A 15,514-nucleotide genomic window follows, 5' to 3' on the forward strand; every position below is an offset into this window, starting at 1 on the left:
AAACAATTTTTTTCGCTACTCAAAATTATTTCGAGGGGAGTGGGGGTGAACCCCTCCACCCATTGTATATGTGCCTGACTATAATTAATTAATAATAAAAATAATAATAATCAATGAAAATATTTCTAATACTTTTATTTGTATCTATATTATATTGTATACAAGGGTTTATAAATAAATATTAATAAAATACGCAGCTAACTAAAAAACTTATCTAACATGTATTATTTCTTCTAATCATTCTTCTTAAATACTATACTGTGAATTTGTAACAAGATATACAACATCAAAGGGGGACATTGTTATCGCACAAGGTTTTATCGACTACAACATAAAAAGAAAAATATTCTAAAATCGTGTTGATGTACATAAAAAAATATTCTAAATTATTAAGTAGTATTATTCCTTATTTGAATACTTATAATTAATAAACACATGAAAAATAACTGGTAGTATACATCAAAATAAACTTAATTACAAAAATGAGAGATGATTTTCTTTTTCATTTATTTGTTTTTAACTTTAAAATTATAACTAAATAATTTTAAATAAATCAATTGTCAATACAATTTATATTGTAAATACCATATATAGTTAAAATAAAATTTTACATATTTTAATTTTTGTAAACCTTATAAGTTCTGTAATAACTTTCTATAACTAATAAATTTCAACTTCCAAACAATTTACTTAATATGATATAGTACTAATATTTCTGCCGAAATAAACACTAGGCACATAATTTATGGATAGTTACAAAATATTCATATCAATTCTGCTAAGGTTATTTAAAAATAATAATAATAATGAATTACAATATAAATAACCGCCTTGACCAATAAACAATAACATAATTAAAAAGTAAATATAGTAAAAATTATGTTTTGGCATATAGATATATGTTGATTTTCAAATAATACTTATTGTGATTTAACATAAATGTATTAACAATTATTAATATTTAACCAGTTTAGAACATAATACTGCATTTAAATATGTAAGAAAAAAATATTAAATGGAACAAATTTTGTTCTTTGATATGTTAAAAAAAATTACTTCTTAAGTAATTTCAAACACTAAATATGTTAAACACAAATGATAATTTGGAACATTATAAATGGTCATAAAATAAAAATAGTAATAAAAAAAAATCAAATTTAGGCCATGTTTTATTTTTGACTAATTCAGTCAATAAAGCTAAAATATTCAATGTATTATTTAACTAATATGAACATACACTTCTTTAAAACAAGAATATTGCAATAATTAATTTATACCTTTTTGCTTCAATTACATTATGTTACAGAATTTTTGTGTATTTTCATTTGTTGAGGTATCCACATTTTCTCCATCTGCCTCAGAATTATTTTGAGTGTTTTTTTCTTCAGTTTTTACACTATCACTATTGTCCTCACTAACAGCTGTCTCAGGTTCTAAGGAATTCTCTTTTTCAACTATGGCTTCAGCTATAGAAATATTTGGTTCATCTTCACTTATTGAAGTACCATAAGTTATTTTTTGAAAAGGATATTTCATTAAGTTCCACAGTTTAAGTATCTTAGTAGCCTTCTGTTCTTGTTCTGGTAAGTCTTCAAATTTTCGCTTTCGTTCGCTAATTAATACTTCTTCATCCAGTAATAGTATATCGTCTTCTAATGTAGTGTCTAAATCCTTGGTAGAATGTAATGGTGCCCTTGAAGATATATTAAAGTAAGATGCAGGTGACCTAATATTATTTAATTCTAAATCATCATCTTCCAAATCATGTGAATACTCATTATCATCTAAAGAATCACTTGGAGAATATGGAATATTTAGACATTTGATTGAATTTACCTGAAAAATTGAATAATTTTTAAACTGAAAACTGAAATATACACGAGTAACATAAAAGTAAATCATAATGTTAGGGCCAGTTGTACCGTCTTTAATTAAACGTAATAGGACTTTAATCAGAGACGGTACAACTGACCCTTAATGTTTTGTGCCATTACTCAAATTTAACAAAAAATTATTAAGCTAAATAATTACAATGTAATTTAAACTTACTTGAATATCTTTTTCACCATTTTTTGTGTCTGCTTCATTTGAATTTTCATTAGAGATATCAATAGTTTCTGATTCTCGATCTTCTTGGGTGCAAATTGAACCAATAGTAATATTACGATCTGTATCACTATCCATTTCTAAATTTGGTTCTAATGAAGATGTATTATCAACATCAAAATTTATACTATCAGTTTTATTGTGGTTTCCATTTAATTCACTGCCATTAGTTTCTACAGATTTATTAAGTTTTTGTTTCTCATCATCTTTGTCTGCTTTTTTAGATACAACTTTTTTTAGAGTCAATAAATCATCACCATTGTTAATGAATAAACAACGCGTATCTTTTCCACTCACCACGGCTTCAGTCATTTTTTTTCTAAAATCAGAAAACAATAATTTATTATAATAAGATTATGGAAATATTTCTCATTTCAAAATGAATTAGCTGGAAGACTTAGCACCATTTCCATACAATAACTGGTCCCCTATTTACTATGACACACTCTTATAACATCAGTTATGAGTATGTTAAGTTAAAAAAACAAATTTCTTAACATTTAATTTGACTCAATTTTACAATAGTTTCTATTCCAAAGACTTGCATAAACTAAAAGTCTGAACTTGAACTTGTGTAGTAATGCAACAGGTATTTTAGATCACATGCAATGCAATTTTTAATGCACATTACAAAAATGTAATAAAGATAATATTAAAAAATTAATACATAATAGCCTAATGAAAATTAGGCATATATATGCCAGATTAAACTAACACTAGGTACAATTATTTAAATTATAGTTCCATTAATTACATTATTTAAACTCGGTAATTTATGTGTTTGTACAATGTTTATTAAATGACTTTATTTTGAATATAAAAAAAATGTTAATATGTATAATTTTTTTTTTAAATTTATTCTGTTAGGTTGATTTTCTTTTTAAATGGATAACATTTAAAAATATTATTTCAACAAGTTTCAAAGGAATTAATTTTTCTAAAAATGTTCATATTTCATGTCAAAAACACATTAAAAAATATGTTATGTAACATCTTGAAAATAAACATAGACAAAACAGATCAGTCTTTACAATTATAATACACTCATAATCATTAAGGGGATTGGAAGCAATGATTTTATGTCTTTGTCTAACACACACGCAACATAAGATTATAGACATTTTCTATTTCCAACGTATCAATTGATATAATGAAGCGATAAGAATTCGTCATCAAGTCTTCTTGAGATTGACTTTCCCACATTTTTGATTTTTACTACTCCAAAAATTGAAATATGTCAATTTCTTAGTATAACGTTTTTTGGATTTTGGGAGGATAAAATCAAAATTGTGGGAAAGTCTATCTCAAGAAGACTTGATGATGAATTCTTATCGCTTCATTATATCAATTGATACGTTGGAAATAGAAAACGTCTATAATACCATGTTGCGTGTCTGTTAGATTAAGACAGGAAATCATTGCTTCCAATCCCCTTAAGTGTGATTTATATGTCAACAGGTTTATTATCCATTAACAAAGATTTAAACATCATTAAAAATTGTAATGTTTTTCTTTAAGCTTGTGATCCTCAACTATATTTTATATAAAACAAATCACCATTAATAACATTTGAAATAAATCACTTCACATAATATTTTCTTGTTCAATGAAGAACTTCAATATAAAATTTTAATCAAAAATGTATATGCCCATGATAATTAAACATATTCATTATTTATTAACAATGTTAATAGAAAAATTGGAAAATAATTTATAAAAAGAATATTAATTGGGTATTAAATGGTATCAAATAACTTTTAATCATGCAAGTACAAAGTATTTCCTTTACTTTAAATTACTTTTATATTTAAAAAAAAAAAAAATACAGTAAAAACATGATTTTAAATAAAATTGTAATTATGAACTTAATTAAAAATATATGTGTAAAGTAAACTGAATCATACTACAAAACTTGTACAAATTAAAACTATTGATATCCTTTGGATGCTAATCAAATAAACATTTATAATATTATTAAATACATTTATTGTATAAAACATTATGAAATATATTCTATAATCTCAATGAAAAAGATAAATGATAATAAGTTATAATAAATAACAAATTATAAATAAAAATGTTATTTTATTATTGTGTGAAAATATTATTATAACATAAGAGGCCTAAGAGAATATAAATACTAAATAAATGCACGAAATGTTAATTAAGAAAACTTTAATTTCTCAATATTTGTTCAGCATCATCTTCATCATAGTCTTCAAATTCATCATTTTCATTATAATAAAAATCATCTTCTTCTTCGGCTTCTTCTTCACTGTCTGCATCATTACTATTATGTAATGGCTGGACACGTGTAAATGCTTCATATATTTCATTTAGACATTCTGGACTATCAGGAACTAGTTTTATTTTAGATTTCATTTCTTCTTCTTCCTCGTCTTCATTATCTTCTTCAGAATTGTCATCTTCATTACTATGATTGTCACCATTTAAGATTTGTCCATTTTCAGGTTGTATACTATCAGAAGGTTTATAAGCAAAATCAACAATTATTTGCAAACAAGGCTTTTCATGTACCACTGGATGATTACATGTACCAAATACACACATCGATTTGTAATCAATACTAACTACTTGATTAGTAGCACCATTCTTCCAATAAAGTTTACTTTCAGCGACATACAGAGTGCCTTTTCCAAATGTAACCTCATCAACTATAAGTGTAATATTAGATTCACAACGCTGAATTGATTCATCTTCTTCATTAAAACTAGCAAGTGTATCCATTTTTATTTTATGTTTATATAATTATTTATTATTTTTATGTGGAAACTATATAATTAATAATATAGGTATCGGCTCGACACTGAAAAACACAAAACAAATAGCCTAAGCCTAAATAGAAAGAAACAATTAAAAACTAAACATTTTAACACTACTCATACAAAAAGCTTGAAACCTTATAATTCCTTATGTTTAATAAAAATTCAGTTATAATAATAAATTAGTAAATAAAAGTAATCAATATTCATATTTAAATTTGATATTCTTGAATAACGAGATCTATAAATTGTTAGCTAAATTCAAAATATGAAACTGCTTTACTTGACTCAAAGAAATAAAGAAAACTATGGGTAAGTATTTTAATCAAGTATAATATTGTTTATTTTTTTTATATGGTAGTTAAATAAAAAAAAATTCAACAAATAACAATCATAATTTATTAATAAAATTATAATATAATAATTATTAATTAGTAAATATATGCACCATGCAGTATGACCTAATGAGAAACGTCTTATAAACAAACAAATTACATTAAGTATAATGAACTGTTTATTTAGGCGGCATAGCAAAATTATGGCTATGGCGGTATTTTTAAGAGCCACGTTTATTACTAAGTCCAATGTGGACTTAATACATTTAGATAGCAACTGTAGTGTCTTACCTTAAGAGATAATAATGCGAAACGTTCAAATCTGTAAAATGTAGTAAAATGCGGATAAAATATTTATAACGAAAAAAGAACGGACCAGACACAATTTACTAAAACAAAATCAAGTTCAAGTGCAATGTGACGGATAACAAGTAATTTAATTCTTAAAAACATTAAATAAGAAATCGGAATTCAGAATACCAAATACCACTATTCCAGACATCGGCATAAGCAATAAGGTTGGTTCATAACTTGTTTACACTCGAGACAGTTTGACCAAATGGAGAATTATAACAAATAATTTCAATGTTCAGTTTGGTACAGGTTTCTTTCTTTTCTTTAATTGAGTTGAGAATGATGATTGATGAGATTATAATACATTATTATACTTATACATTATATTACTAATATTAGTATTTACCACAATTAAAGATATACTTAGTAGTTAGTATAAGTATACTTTAGTATACTTTATAGTTTAGTTAGTATATCTTTAATCGTGTCAATCGTGGTATTTACTATTTTTATTTGATTATGTAGGTATATAAAAATAATTTATAATTATTAATAAATAATAAAATATATAAAATGTAACTGGAATTTAATTATACATAATATTATAAATTACTACTCTAGTTGTCTAGTCTAATTATTAGCCTCTAACCATCCGTCTGTCTACGTATTTTACATATTATCTACCAAGTCCGCGGCATCGACATCAAAAGTAGCCAATTATGAACCTATCGGTAAATTTCCATCATTGTGTACTGTGTGTCATGAATTTAAAAATAATTTTTCACATATTATTAAATTTAGTATATTATATTAAATTATAATTATATGAATCATAAAAGTTTTTTTTTTTTTAATCTGCAGTAGGTACAACACAATTTTATTTACTTCAATACATAAACAACGCAGAATAATTTGAGAAACCATGTATACAGAATACAGACGTTATGTTGAATGTATCGACCACTTTTTGTGTCAGGAACTAGCTAGTAAATTTATTAAAAATCTCTGTAATAAATAATAATAGTTACTTATTTTACTATTAATAAACATTAAACTATAGGTTAAATTGTTTTTACAGAAAACATTGTATAAAATATATAATAATATACTCATAAAGTTATAAGTTTAGCCCCTGCAAATCATTTTTTTATTACAAATTTAAACTTAAAATGTCGATTTAAAATATTTGTGTTTAAAAATGGATTTTTTGGATACAGCATAAACTTAACTTTCTTGTGGGAAACCTTGCTTTAAATTGTTAATCCTTAGCTGTAAAAATGTAACATTTTATATATTTTCAAATAGCTATATATAATAATAATTTATAATGAATTGAGGAATATTATACTAAATTTTCAAATCGATTGAACTAGCAAATATTTCTTTATGGACATTTTAAAGAATATGTCTATAAATAGGTACTTAGTTTAAGATTCAAAGTATTTTGAATGATGCTTATACAAACATTTATTGAAATTCTCAAGTATGTTATTTGTGTTTTAGTAACATCAATGACTCAAATCTCAATGTTAACATTGCTAACTAACCCTAAACTTGCTACGCTCATTTACAAAAAACAATATAAAACTTTCATTACTTATACCTTTCTTATTATCGATTAATGCTTATCATTTATCCAAACAAATTCCTGGCAAAGTGGCAACTCAATCAGGCTCCTTAAAAGGAACTGGCGTAGGGACCTACTCTCTCTTTAAAAACATATTCCACAGGATGTTGCCAATGGGTGACTTCCTCTTCCTGTCATTCGAAAATCATTTTATTTATTCATTTTGTAACTAGATAGGTACCAATGGTGGCTTGTGGTGTTAAAAATAGATGGTACATAAAATAATAATTAACAACTATATTGATATGATGTAACTCGTTTTTATTGTTCTAAATGAATAATGTATCTTATTAATATGTAAATTATTTTATTATTTTATTATATTATTATTTAATAATTGCATTAATGACTTCATTATAATTTTAAAAAAAGGTTGAAAATGCCTCAAAATTAACGTAAATAAAGTTTATTTTAAAAATCTGTTCGCAGTAGTTCAGTGAGTTCATATAGTAAGTTTTGTCTTCACTCTTCAGCACACCAAGTTGCATTGTATTTTGCGATCCCCCACTCATCAATCTTATGTATTTTATACTGGCGTACGGTTGCGGTGCTGTCAAGGTGTTACGAACTGATTGGTGTGTGCATATTGCATAACTCTTTTTACTTTAGGAAGCAATGATATGGTCACGAAATCACGACGTATAAGTAGACAGTAGTTCTTTACCAAAAAATATTTTTGAATAATTTTTTTTTTAGTACTCCGATATTTTTAATGAACAATTTATAACGATCAAGTTCTAAAAAAATAAAAATATTATTTTGATAAAACGGCATGTGGTGTGCTTGCACCTGTTCACGTGCATTACGCACGAGCTGCCACTGCTACAGATACAGAATGTAAATAAATAAAAAAAATTGTCTTAAGGGGTCACCAGTATTTGTTTTCTCTGTCTATATCGCATTAATATAGCACATTATAACAAAGATATTCCATATTTCCACGATTACGATTCTTGAGTTTAGGTCAGTGGTTCCCAACATTTTCTATATTCTACGCCGCTTTGTAGATTTTCAAAAATCTTGCTCCCCCCACCTATAAATTGAAAAAAATCGATCATCTTTTTTTGTGTACTTTGAAAATAAACTAATATTTGGAATGACTACTTTTTTATTGATTATAATAATAGTAAATAATAAAATATAACAATCAATTAAGGTGATATAGTAATAAAAAAATATAAAATGAAATTAATAATTAATGTTATTAATGCTGACAACACTTTTCTTGGGACAGTTTCGTAATAACTGCTTGCGCCTCCCCAACAATGTGTACACGCCTCCCGATTTGGTAAACAATGATTTAGGCCTTAGGGTAAAGCCGCAAAGGTACCTAAGTATTCTGTATATTTTAAAGAAAAATATTTCTTGTGCATTGACTTTGACCGAATTGATTTTTAATATTTTCATTTTTGAATAAGTTTATTACCTATTAATGGTTAAAAATAATCGAAATTAATTTAAATTAAATATGTTTGATGTATTTATAAAAAATTAAAAATATCCAGTTATTTCACAGGAAATATTTATCTTTATGAAATATATAGTAGGTGCCTTTATGGCTCTACCCTAATCCTAAACCTAACCGGAGAATCGTAATCGTGAAAATACGAAATATCTTTGTCCTGTACGTATTATGCTGAAGATAGACAAAGAAAACTTAGAAAACAAATGTTGATGTTATGGCCTCTAATATAGAAATAAATATAGGTACAGGCTGATTCTTCTACCATTAAACACTCATTATTTCATCAAAGTATATTTTTTCAAAATATTTTGTTTCATGCTTTTCTCAAACTATGAAATTTTTTTCATCCTTTTACGTTGACTGCCACATGGCCGCTGGCGGTCATTCAATTGGTATTTGTTTTACGCCAAGAATATTTTTCAATGAATTCTAAATTTGTATACCCAAATATTTGAAAAAATAGAAAAATAGAAAAAAAACGTATTATATCAAAAAAAAATTGTAATAATTCCCGCTACGCCACGGTCCTTATTTTAGTGCATTATTGTAGCGCCATAGAAAAGTTAATAATATAAAACCAAATGCATTTATGGTCGCCGGCGGTCATATGGCGTGGTAGTAATGATGAACTATGGGCGCCAGCGGTCACAAATGCATAAAATTTGAGAATTACAGATGACCGCCGGCGGCCATGTGGCAGTCAACGTGTTAATAGTAAAACCACTATCAACCTTTAAATGGTAACCTATATATTTTAAAATGTATGAAAGGACTATTTTTCATTGAACTTTTAGCGAAATATAGCTTTTCAAAGTTAGGCGGTTTTTGAATTTTTATAATACTTCTTATTTCATATGTCATGTCCGATATGAAAATAATAAATCATTAAAATATGCTCTTATAATCATAAATATGACCCTTAAACCAAAAAATGTCCAAATATGCACTAAAAACTTTGAGTATTTCATCATAAACGTTATGAAATGTATTTTGTACTTAACAAGCATACAATAAAGTTAACCAGAAAAAATATGCAAATGCATGAAAGTCCTTTCTCTACAGTCATGTGTAATAAACTTGTTATGTACTATCGACGCAGTAATGAACTTTGTACCTTTTTCGTTTACCTTTTAAATAAGTTCAACATATTTAATTCTAATTATTGAAGATTATATTCAATTACAGAAATAATTTATTACACTTATACCAACATATAAAACATATTATTTTGGAGTGTAATACATAGCATCTATAAAATATCTTGTGATGTCACCAACTATAGTTCTATCTGGCAATGTGGCAGACATTCCATACATAGCCATCTATAAAATCAAAACACTCAAAATTAAAAAAAAAAAATCTTGTTTAATTAATTAACTAATTTACCTTTCCAGTCAGTTGAACATTTGGAGTTTTTAATATTTCAATTAATTCTAGTCTTAAATCTTCAATAAATAATGAAGCTACACCAGGTTTTGTATGTAAATGTGTAATGCAAATATGTATCCTAAAAATATGTTATTACACAGTATGATCATTATTTCAAGTAACATCTAAGTTTTTGGACGGATTACATTGGGCTAAATTGATAATTTTCCCATAGGATTAAATACTAGAATTTTTCAAATAATTATTTATTTAGGTACGACTAGTTTGTATAAAAAAGCCCAAATTAGATTCAATATAATCTGTCCAAAAATTAGTGCTCCCAATAAAATTATCATACTATATTTATATACATTATTCTTTAAACTTTTATATATTTTAATATTTAAACATTATGATTATTGTAATTAATTATCCTTACCCAATTGGAAATTGTAAAGTATTTAAATTCCAACCTCTTGCATTTAATGCATCAGATAATCGATAAATATTAAAATCATTTGAACCTATTGCTATCACAGATGTAGTAGGTTTTCCAAATATGAAAATACCTTTCATACTACGTAATCTATAAATAACAAAAATAATTTAATATTTTCAGTAACTCATGATAATAAATTATAAAAATCTAAAAATGTAAAACTCATTTAATCATTGTAATTATAACTACATAATAATTTTTAATGTGATGAATAATGACCTATGTAATTTATCACTAAGTCTTTAAGCAGGTACTCAAAATTATAAATTAAAATTTAATTAATCTAAAATTTTAAAATTATTGTAAAACAACATTATTATAATATTTTAAGTTGTAAACCTAATAATAGAAATGCTGTAAAATTAAATTATATCAAAATATCAAATTACTATAATTTAATCTCAATTCAAAATTTTAATTTGTGCAACATAAAATATTCACCAACAGTTTTTAAGTTAAATAAAAAATATATAATTAAATTTTTTGCATCGTAAATACTAAAAGAAATTAGATAATAATGTATTGGAGCCTAGAGTAATATAAGTAAATAAAAATATAATGCAAATGCAGTATTTTGTGGATGACATAGTAGCAAGTAATCTAGTAATACTCTATTAGCTTTAGGTAATAAGTATACTATGACCAAAAAAATTTACTATAAAAGGATATCACATAGATATCAATAATAAAAAATTTCTAAACTGTGATTATTAATCCAATTGATAAAATGATTTATTTATTTTTATTAAACAATAAAAAAACTGAATTAAATATTAATTTTTAACTTACTGTTCTTCGATAAATATTTTAGTGTCCATGATTTCCTTTGTTGAAGTAATATAGCCATTCATACCAAAGTACATTAGAGTGGCCCAACATGCAGCAATTATACCTAATAAATTATAGTACTATATTATACAATTTAGATACAAAGTTAAGCAAGTTTTTAATTTAAATAAATATAATTACCTCCAGACCTTGATCCACTAATAGTTGGTGAACCATAATGACCTCCGGGCCATTCTGTGCACACATAATATTGATTGTGTCTATATTTTTTATCAGAATACAATATTACTGAAGAACCTTTAGGTGCATATCCATACTTATGTGTGATTAAGGGAAATAAAATTTAAAATAAGATTATTTAGTACATTATTTTTATTTTGAAATAAATAATTATAACTTTAAAAAAGTACCTTATGTGTATCGGCAGATATACTTGTAACGCCAGGTAAAATAAAATCAAATGGAGGTAGTGGAAAACCTGCTTGTGGCATAAATGCTGCGATGAAACCACCTAAACAACAATCAACGTGGACTGGGATATTATATTTAAGACCTAAAGCTGATATTGCTTCTATATCATCTGATGTTCCATATGGGAAATTAGGAAATGACCCAACTAGCTGTAAGTATAGTATATAATTAAGTATAATAAATAACAATATATTTTATGTATTGTATCTTTATTTAACAAAAAAATGTATTAAAATTAAAATATTTTTTAAATCTAACATTTTTTGTGCTAAATATTAGATTTACTAAAAATAATCGTATTTTAAAGAAACAAAAATCAATAAGGTAATCTATTAAATTTAATTTTATATAATAAGAATAATTGGCATTTATAATATTTATATATAACGATTAATAAATCTTTCACAACTCATTACAACTTCAGCAGAGCTGTAATTAGGGTGAGGTGATCAAGGCGCATGTTGCTGGGGAGAGTAAAAATATAATATGATTAACTTAAGAAGAAGCATGTGTTGTCTCTGTCTTACTAATGTACATCAATAGAAATTTGCGTTCAGTAAAACACATTTTGTGATGTTAGCTTTAATATTAGAGTAATTTACCAATTATCAAATTTAAAGGTAATAATATTATCTAGAAAATGAGATATGCTTTTATTGATATTATCATTTTAAAGTGAATTATGAGCATTTTAAAGTTGTAATATTTTACATAGCTATAACTCAAACGTACAATCAGTATTGCCTAATCTGGTTGCTTCATATGTTTAACAGAATATAATAAATGGTAATACGACTATTTTTATGGGTACATTTTAAATTCTATTCTCACTACGCCCACCCCTCCTATGATAGGGCCTAGTTAATAACACCCCATCAGTAAAGTTAATTTTAAACAGCTATTTCATTTTTTTAAATTTATTTGTTAACATTTTTAGTATTGCTATGTTTAAAATATGTAATAAGACATAATTAGCTTACCATCAATGTATTCTTAGTTATTGCATTTTCCATTTTTTTTAAATTGACTGTATAAGTATCAGGATGCAAGTCAATGTGTATAATTTTAATACCAAAATAAGAAGCAGCTTTATCAAATGCAGGATGCACTGATCGTGGAACTATTATTTCACCTTTTTTGATACCACTTTCATTTTTTCCAAAATCTCTATAAGCTTTACATGCCATTATAATTGATTCTGTTCCGCCACTAGTCATCTTAAGTAAATAAGATAATAAAATTAATAATCATTTATCTATTTTATTATTTTCATAATATCATACTGTTCCACAAGCATTTGAATCTCCATGAAATAGATTTGCAACTAAACGTACAACTTCTGCTTCCATTTTACAAATTCCTGGAAATATATCTGAGTGTAAAGGATTTGTATAAGAAGCATAACCATATACTTTCGTAAGCAATTTTATTAATTCTTCATCATAATAATATATAGCACCAGAAATAAACCCTTCTTTCCAATTGTATTTACCTAAAAAACGGTATTTTTTATAAATAATATATATTAATTTAGAAAAAAAATTATTTCTTACCAAGATTTAAATATCTATTTACAGTTTTAATTAATTCATCTTGAGGAATTCCTTGCAATGGAAGTTCAACAATGTATTTTTCACTCTTGGTATTTTCAATTACTTCATTTTCAAATAAGTCAGAAACTTTTTTAGTTTCTTCTTCTACTTGTTTTTTGAATTTTGGTATTTTCTTAATTTGTGTAAATGTAAATTTTTTAAATCTGTTATACAAACCTAAAAATTTAGTCAAAAAATTGTTATGATTATTCAATGAGTAAAGAAATGTATTATAAATAGATTTTACTAAAATATTAGAAATATTTTTGTCAATTATTTAGAATAAAATAGTGGTATAACAACTAATACAAATACAATATACAATATTAAATAAACAAAGAACTTCTGTGAACATTAACATTGTTTTATTATATGTTTATAAAAATAGTATACTTTAATACAACAAAGTTATAATATTTTATTAAATCACCTTTTAATTTTGTACCTGTATATAAATTATATTCTTTTTAGTACAATGGATCAATTCCAAAAAATTCAAAACATAGATAAAATACCTACAATATTTAAAATATAAGATCTAATAAGGATAAAATAAAATAATACTACAGTAGGAAATGGAATACTATAAATAGTTAAATAAAAAAATGTATTTGTATTACCACTAGTTATTATCTAGTTAGGAAACATTCTGTAAAGTCATAGATATTTTCTAAGACTATAATATTACAATTAGATATTTGTATTATTATTTTTGAATAAGTACTAAAAAAAATTATATTTTTTTAATAAGTTTAGATTTGACAGTTAATTTTATTAGGTATAAACCATCTATGAATTGTAAAATAGTTTTTGGATTAGAATTCAGAAAGTGAGAAAATGTTATGAAATTATTCTTGCAACACATTTTCTAGGTTAGGTATTACTTTTTTAGTATGATTTGTATTTTAATTGTCTAATTTGCAATAAAATAAACTTGCTTTCATCTTGACATAAAAAATTCCATAGCCAATAAGATGTTAATATACTGGAAGCTGTGATAGAAGCAACTTGCCAAGGTTCACGTTGTCCAAACAAATTATTAACCGAATTTTTGGTTAACAAAATGCCATTGTTAACAAAATCCATACTTAATTCGGTAAATAGAATGATCTAAAAAAAAATATTTAAAAAATGGATAGACAATATTAACTTGTTAAAATTACAAAATAAGTATTTTTTATTTAATTCCTTTAGTCAACAACTTTGGTTAATTTATTATTCATCAATTCCAAAACATAATAGTATAATACTATATAATCTTACTAGTAGTATAGTAAAATGACAAGGTATTTATAGTAGGCAATTAGGTAGGTACTATATTATAAAGTATTTGAACATAAAAACGTGATAAGATCTTATACATTTTACAAAATGTCATGATTAAGCATTTTATTTGAAAAAAGATGTATACATTGAACGTTAAGAAACTAAAAATACTCACTTCGATATATTATATTTGATGACGGTATTTTAACAAGGTAATTGTTACCAAATTATTTTAAACGAGAGTAAAACAAATCGTCATTGAATCATGTAATAATATATATTACGATATACAGCACAGACGTTGCACAATGTTTGTTTTTGTATAATTATTATTGTAATTTTTTAAATTTTATAATCACTAAACATTCAAATTCATACGCAACGGGTAATTTATGGCATTTCCTCGACTATCGTCGTAATACATTAACATAATATTACGAAGTGCACGTCGCTACATGTCGACCACTGACCAGTCGTGGATGTGCGTTATATGCGTGCGTGAACCGTTAATAGCCATGTACTGAGGTGCACTGTTAGTACTGTACGCGCGGGGATCCACGCGTACAAGCATCAGGCTTCGAACCTAGGTACGAAAATCGAAGAGGGAAGGAATCAGGGGGAAAGCGACAGGAAATAGCCTGTAGACTGCCGCAGTAGTGCAGATGTGTAGTGCGGGTGTACCGTGGTACTACACTACACACGGCACTTAACGGCGAGTCGATCGAGGTGTGCTGAGGTGACTCACGATCTGTTCACTTGTTCACGTTTTACCGTGCACAGTGTTACTATAACGTGTATTACGCACACTACTAAAGAGCCTTGACGGGAAAAAATCAAGGCTCTCTAGTTGTGGCTGTATTTTCACATAATGATGTACACATATTGCATGGACGGAGCATGTATAGTGTATACATACGAT

General features: G+C 25.7%; 3 protein-coding genes across 3 annotated transcripts; all 3 read right to left on the reverse strand.

The window, feature by feature from the left end:
* Window positions 1–120: 120 nt before the first annotated feature.
* Window positions 121–5,731, reverse strand: LOC132928544 (protein ecdysoneless homolog). The gene is made up of 3 exons (XM_060993299.1): window positions 5,516–5,731; window positions 2,050–2,425; window positions 121–1,836 (listed from the first exon to the last, which is right to left on the reverse strand). Exons 2-3 carry the CDS (start codon window positions 2,416–2,418, stop codon window positions 1,291–1,293), a joined length of 915 nt encoding a protein of 304 aa, XP_060849282.1. The 5' UTR covers window positions 2,419–2,425; window positions 5,516–5,731; the 3' UTR covers window positions 121–1,290.
* LOC132930007 (methylosome subunit pICln-like) lies at window positions 4,282–4,854 on the reverse strand. Its single transcript, XM_060995666.1, has one exon. It carries the CDS (start codon window positions 4,852–4,854, stop codon window positions 4,282–4,284), a length of 573 nt encoding a protein of 190 aa, XP_060851649.1.
* A 4,027-nt stretch (window positions 5,732–9,758) lies between the features above and the next one.
* Window positions 9,759–15,358, reverse strand: LOC132930454 (sphingosine-1-phosphate lyase). The gene is made up of 11 exons (XM_060996337.1): window positions 14,771–15,358; window positions 14,268–14,439; window positions 13,291–13,506; window positions 13,021–13,229; window positions 12,718–12,954; window positions 11,677–11,886; window positions 11,447–11,582; window positions 11,267–11,369; window positions 10,418–10,564; window positions 9,997–10,117; window positions 9,759–9,932 (listed from the first exon to the last, which is right to left on the reverse strand). Exons 2-11 carry the CDS (start codon window positions 14,413–14,415, stop codon window positions 9,834–9,836), a joined length of 1,626 nt encoding a protein of 541 aa, XP_060852320.1. The 5' UTR covers window positions 14,416–14,439; window positions 14,771–15,358; the 3' UTR covers window positions 9,759–9,833.
* Between the last annotated feature and the right edge of the window lie 156 nt (window positions 15,359–15,514).

Source organism: Rhopalosiphum padi, chromosome 4 (genome assembly GCF_020882245.1).
Source record: "Rhopalosiphum padi isolate XX-2018 chromosome 4, ASM2088224v1, whole genome shotgun sequence".
NCBI lineage: Eukaryota > Metazoa > Arthropoda > Insecta > Hemiptera > Aphididae > Rhopalosiphum > Rhopalosiphum padi.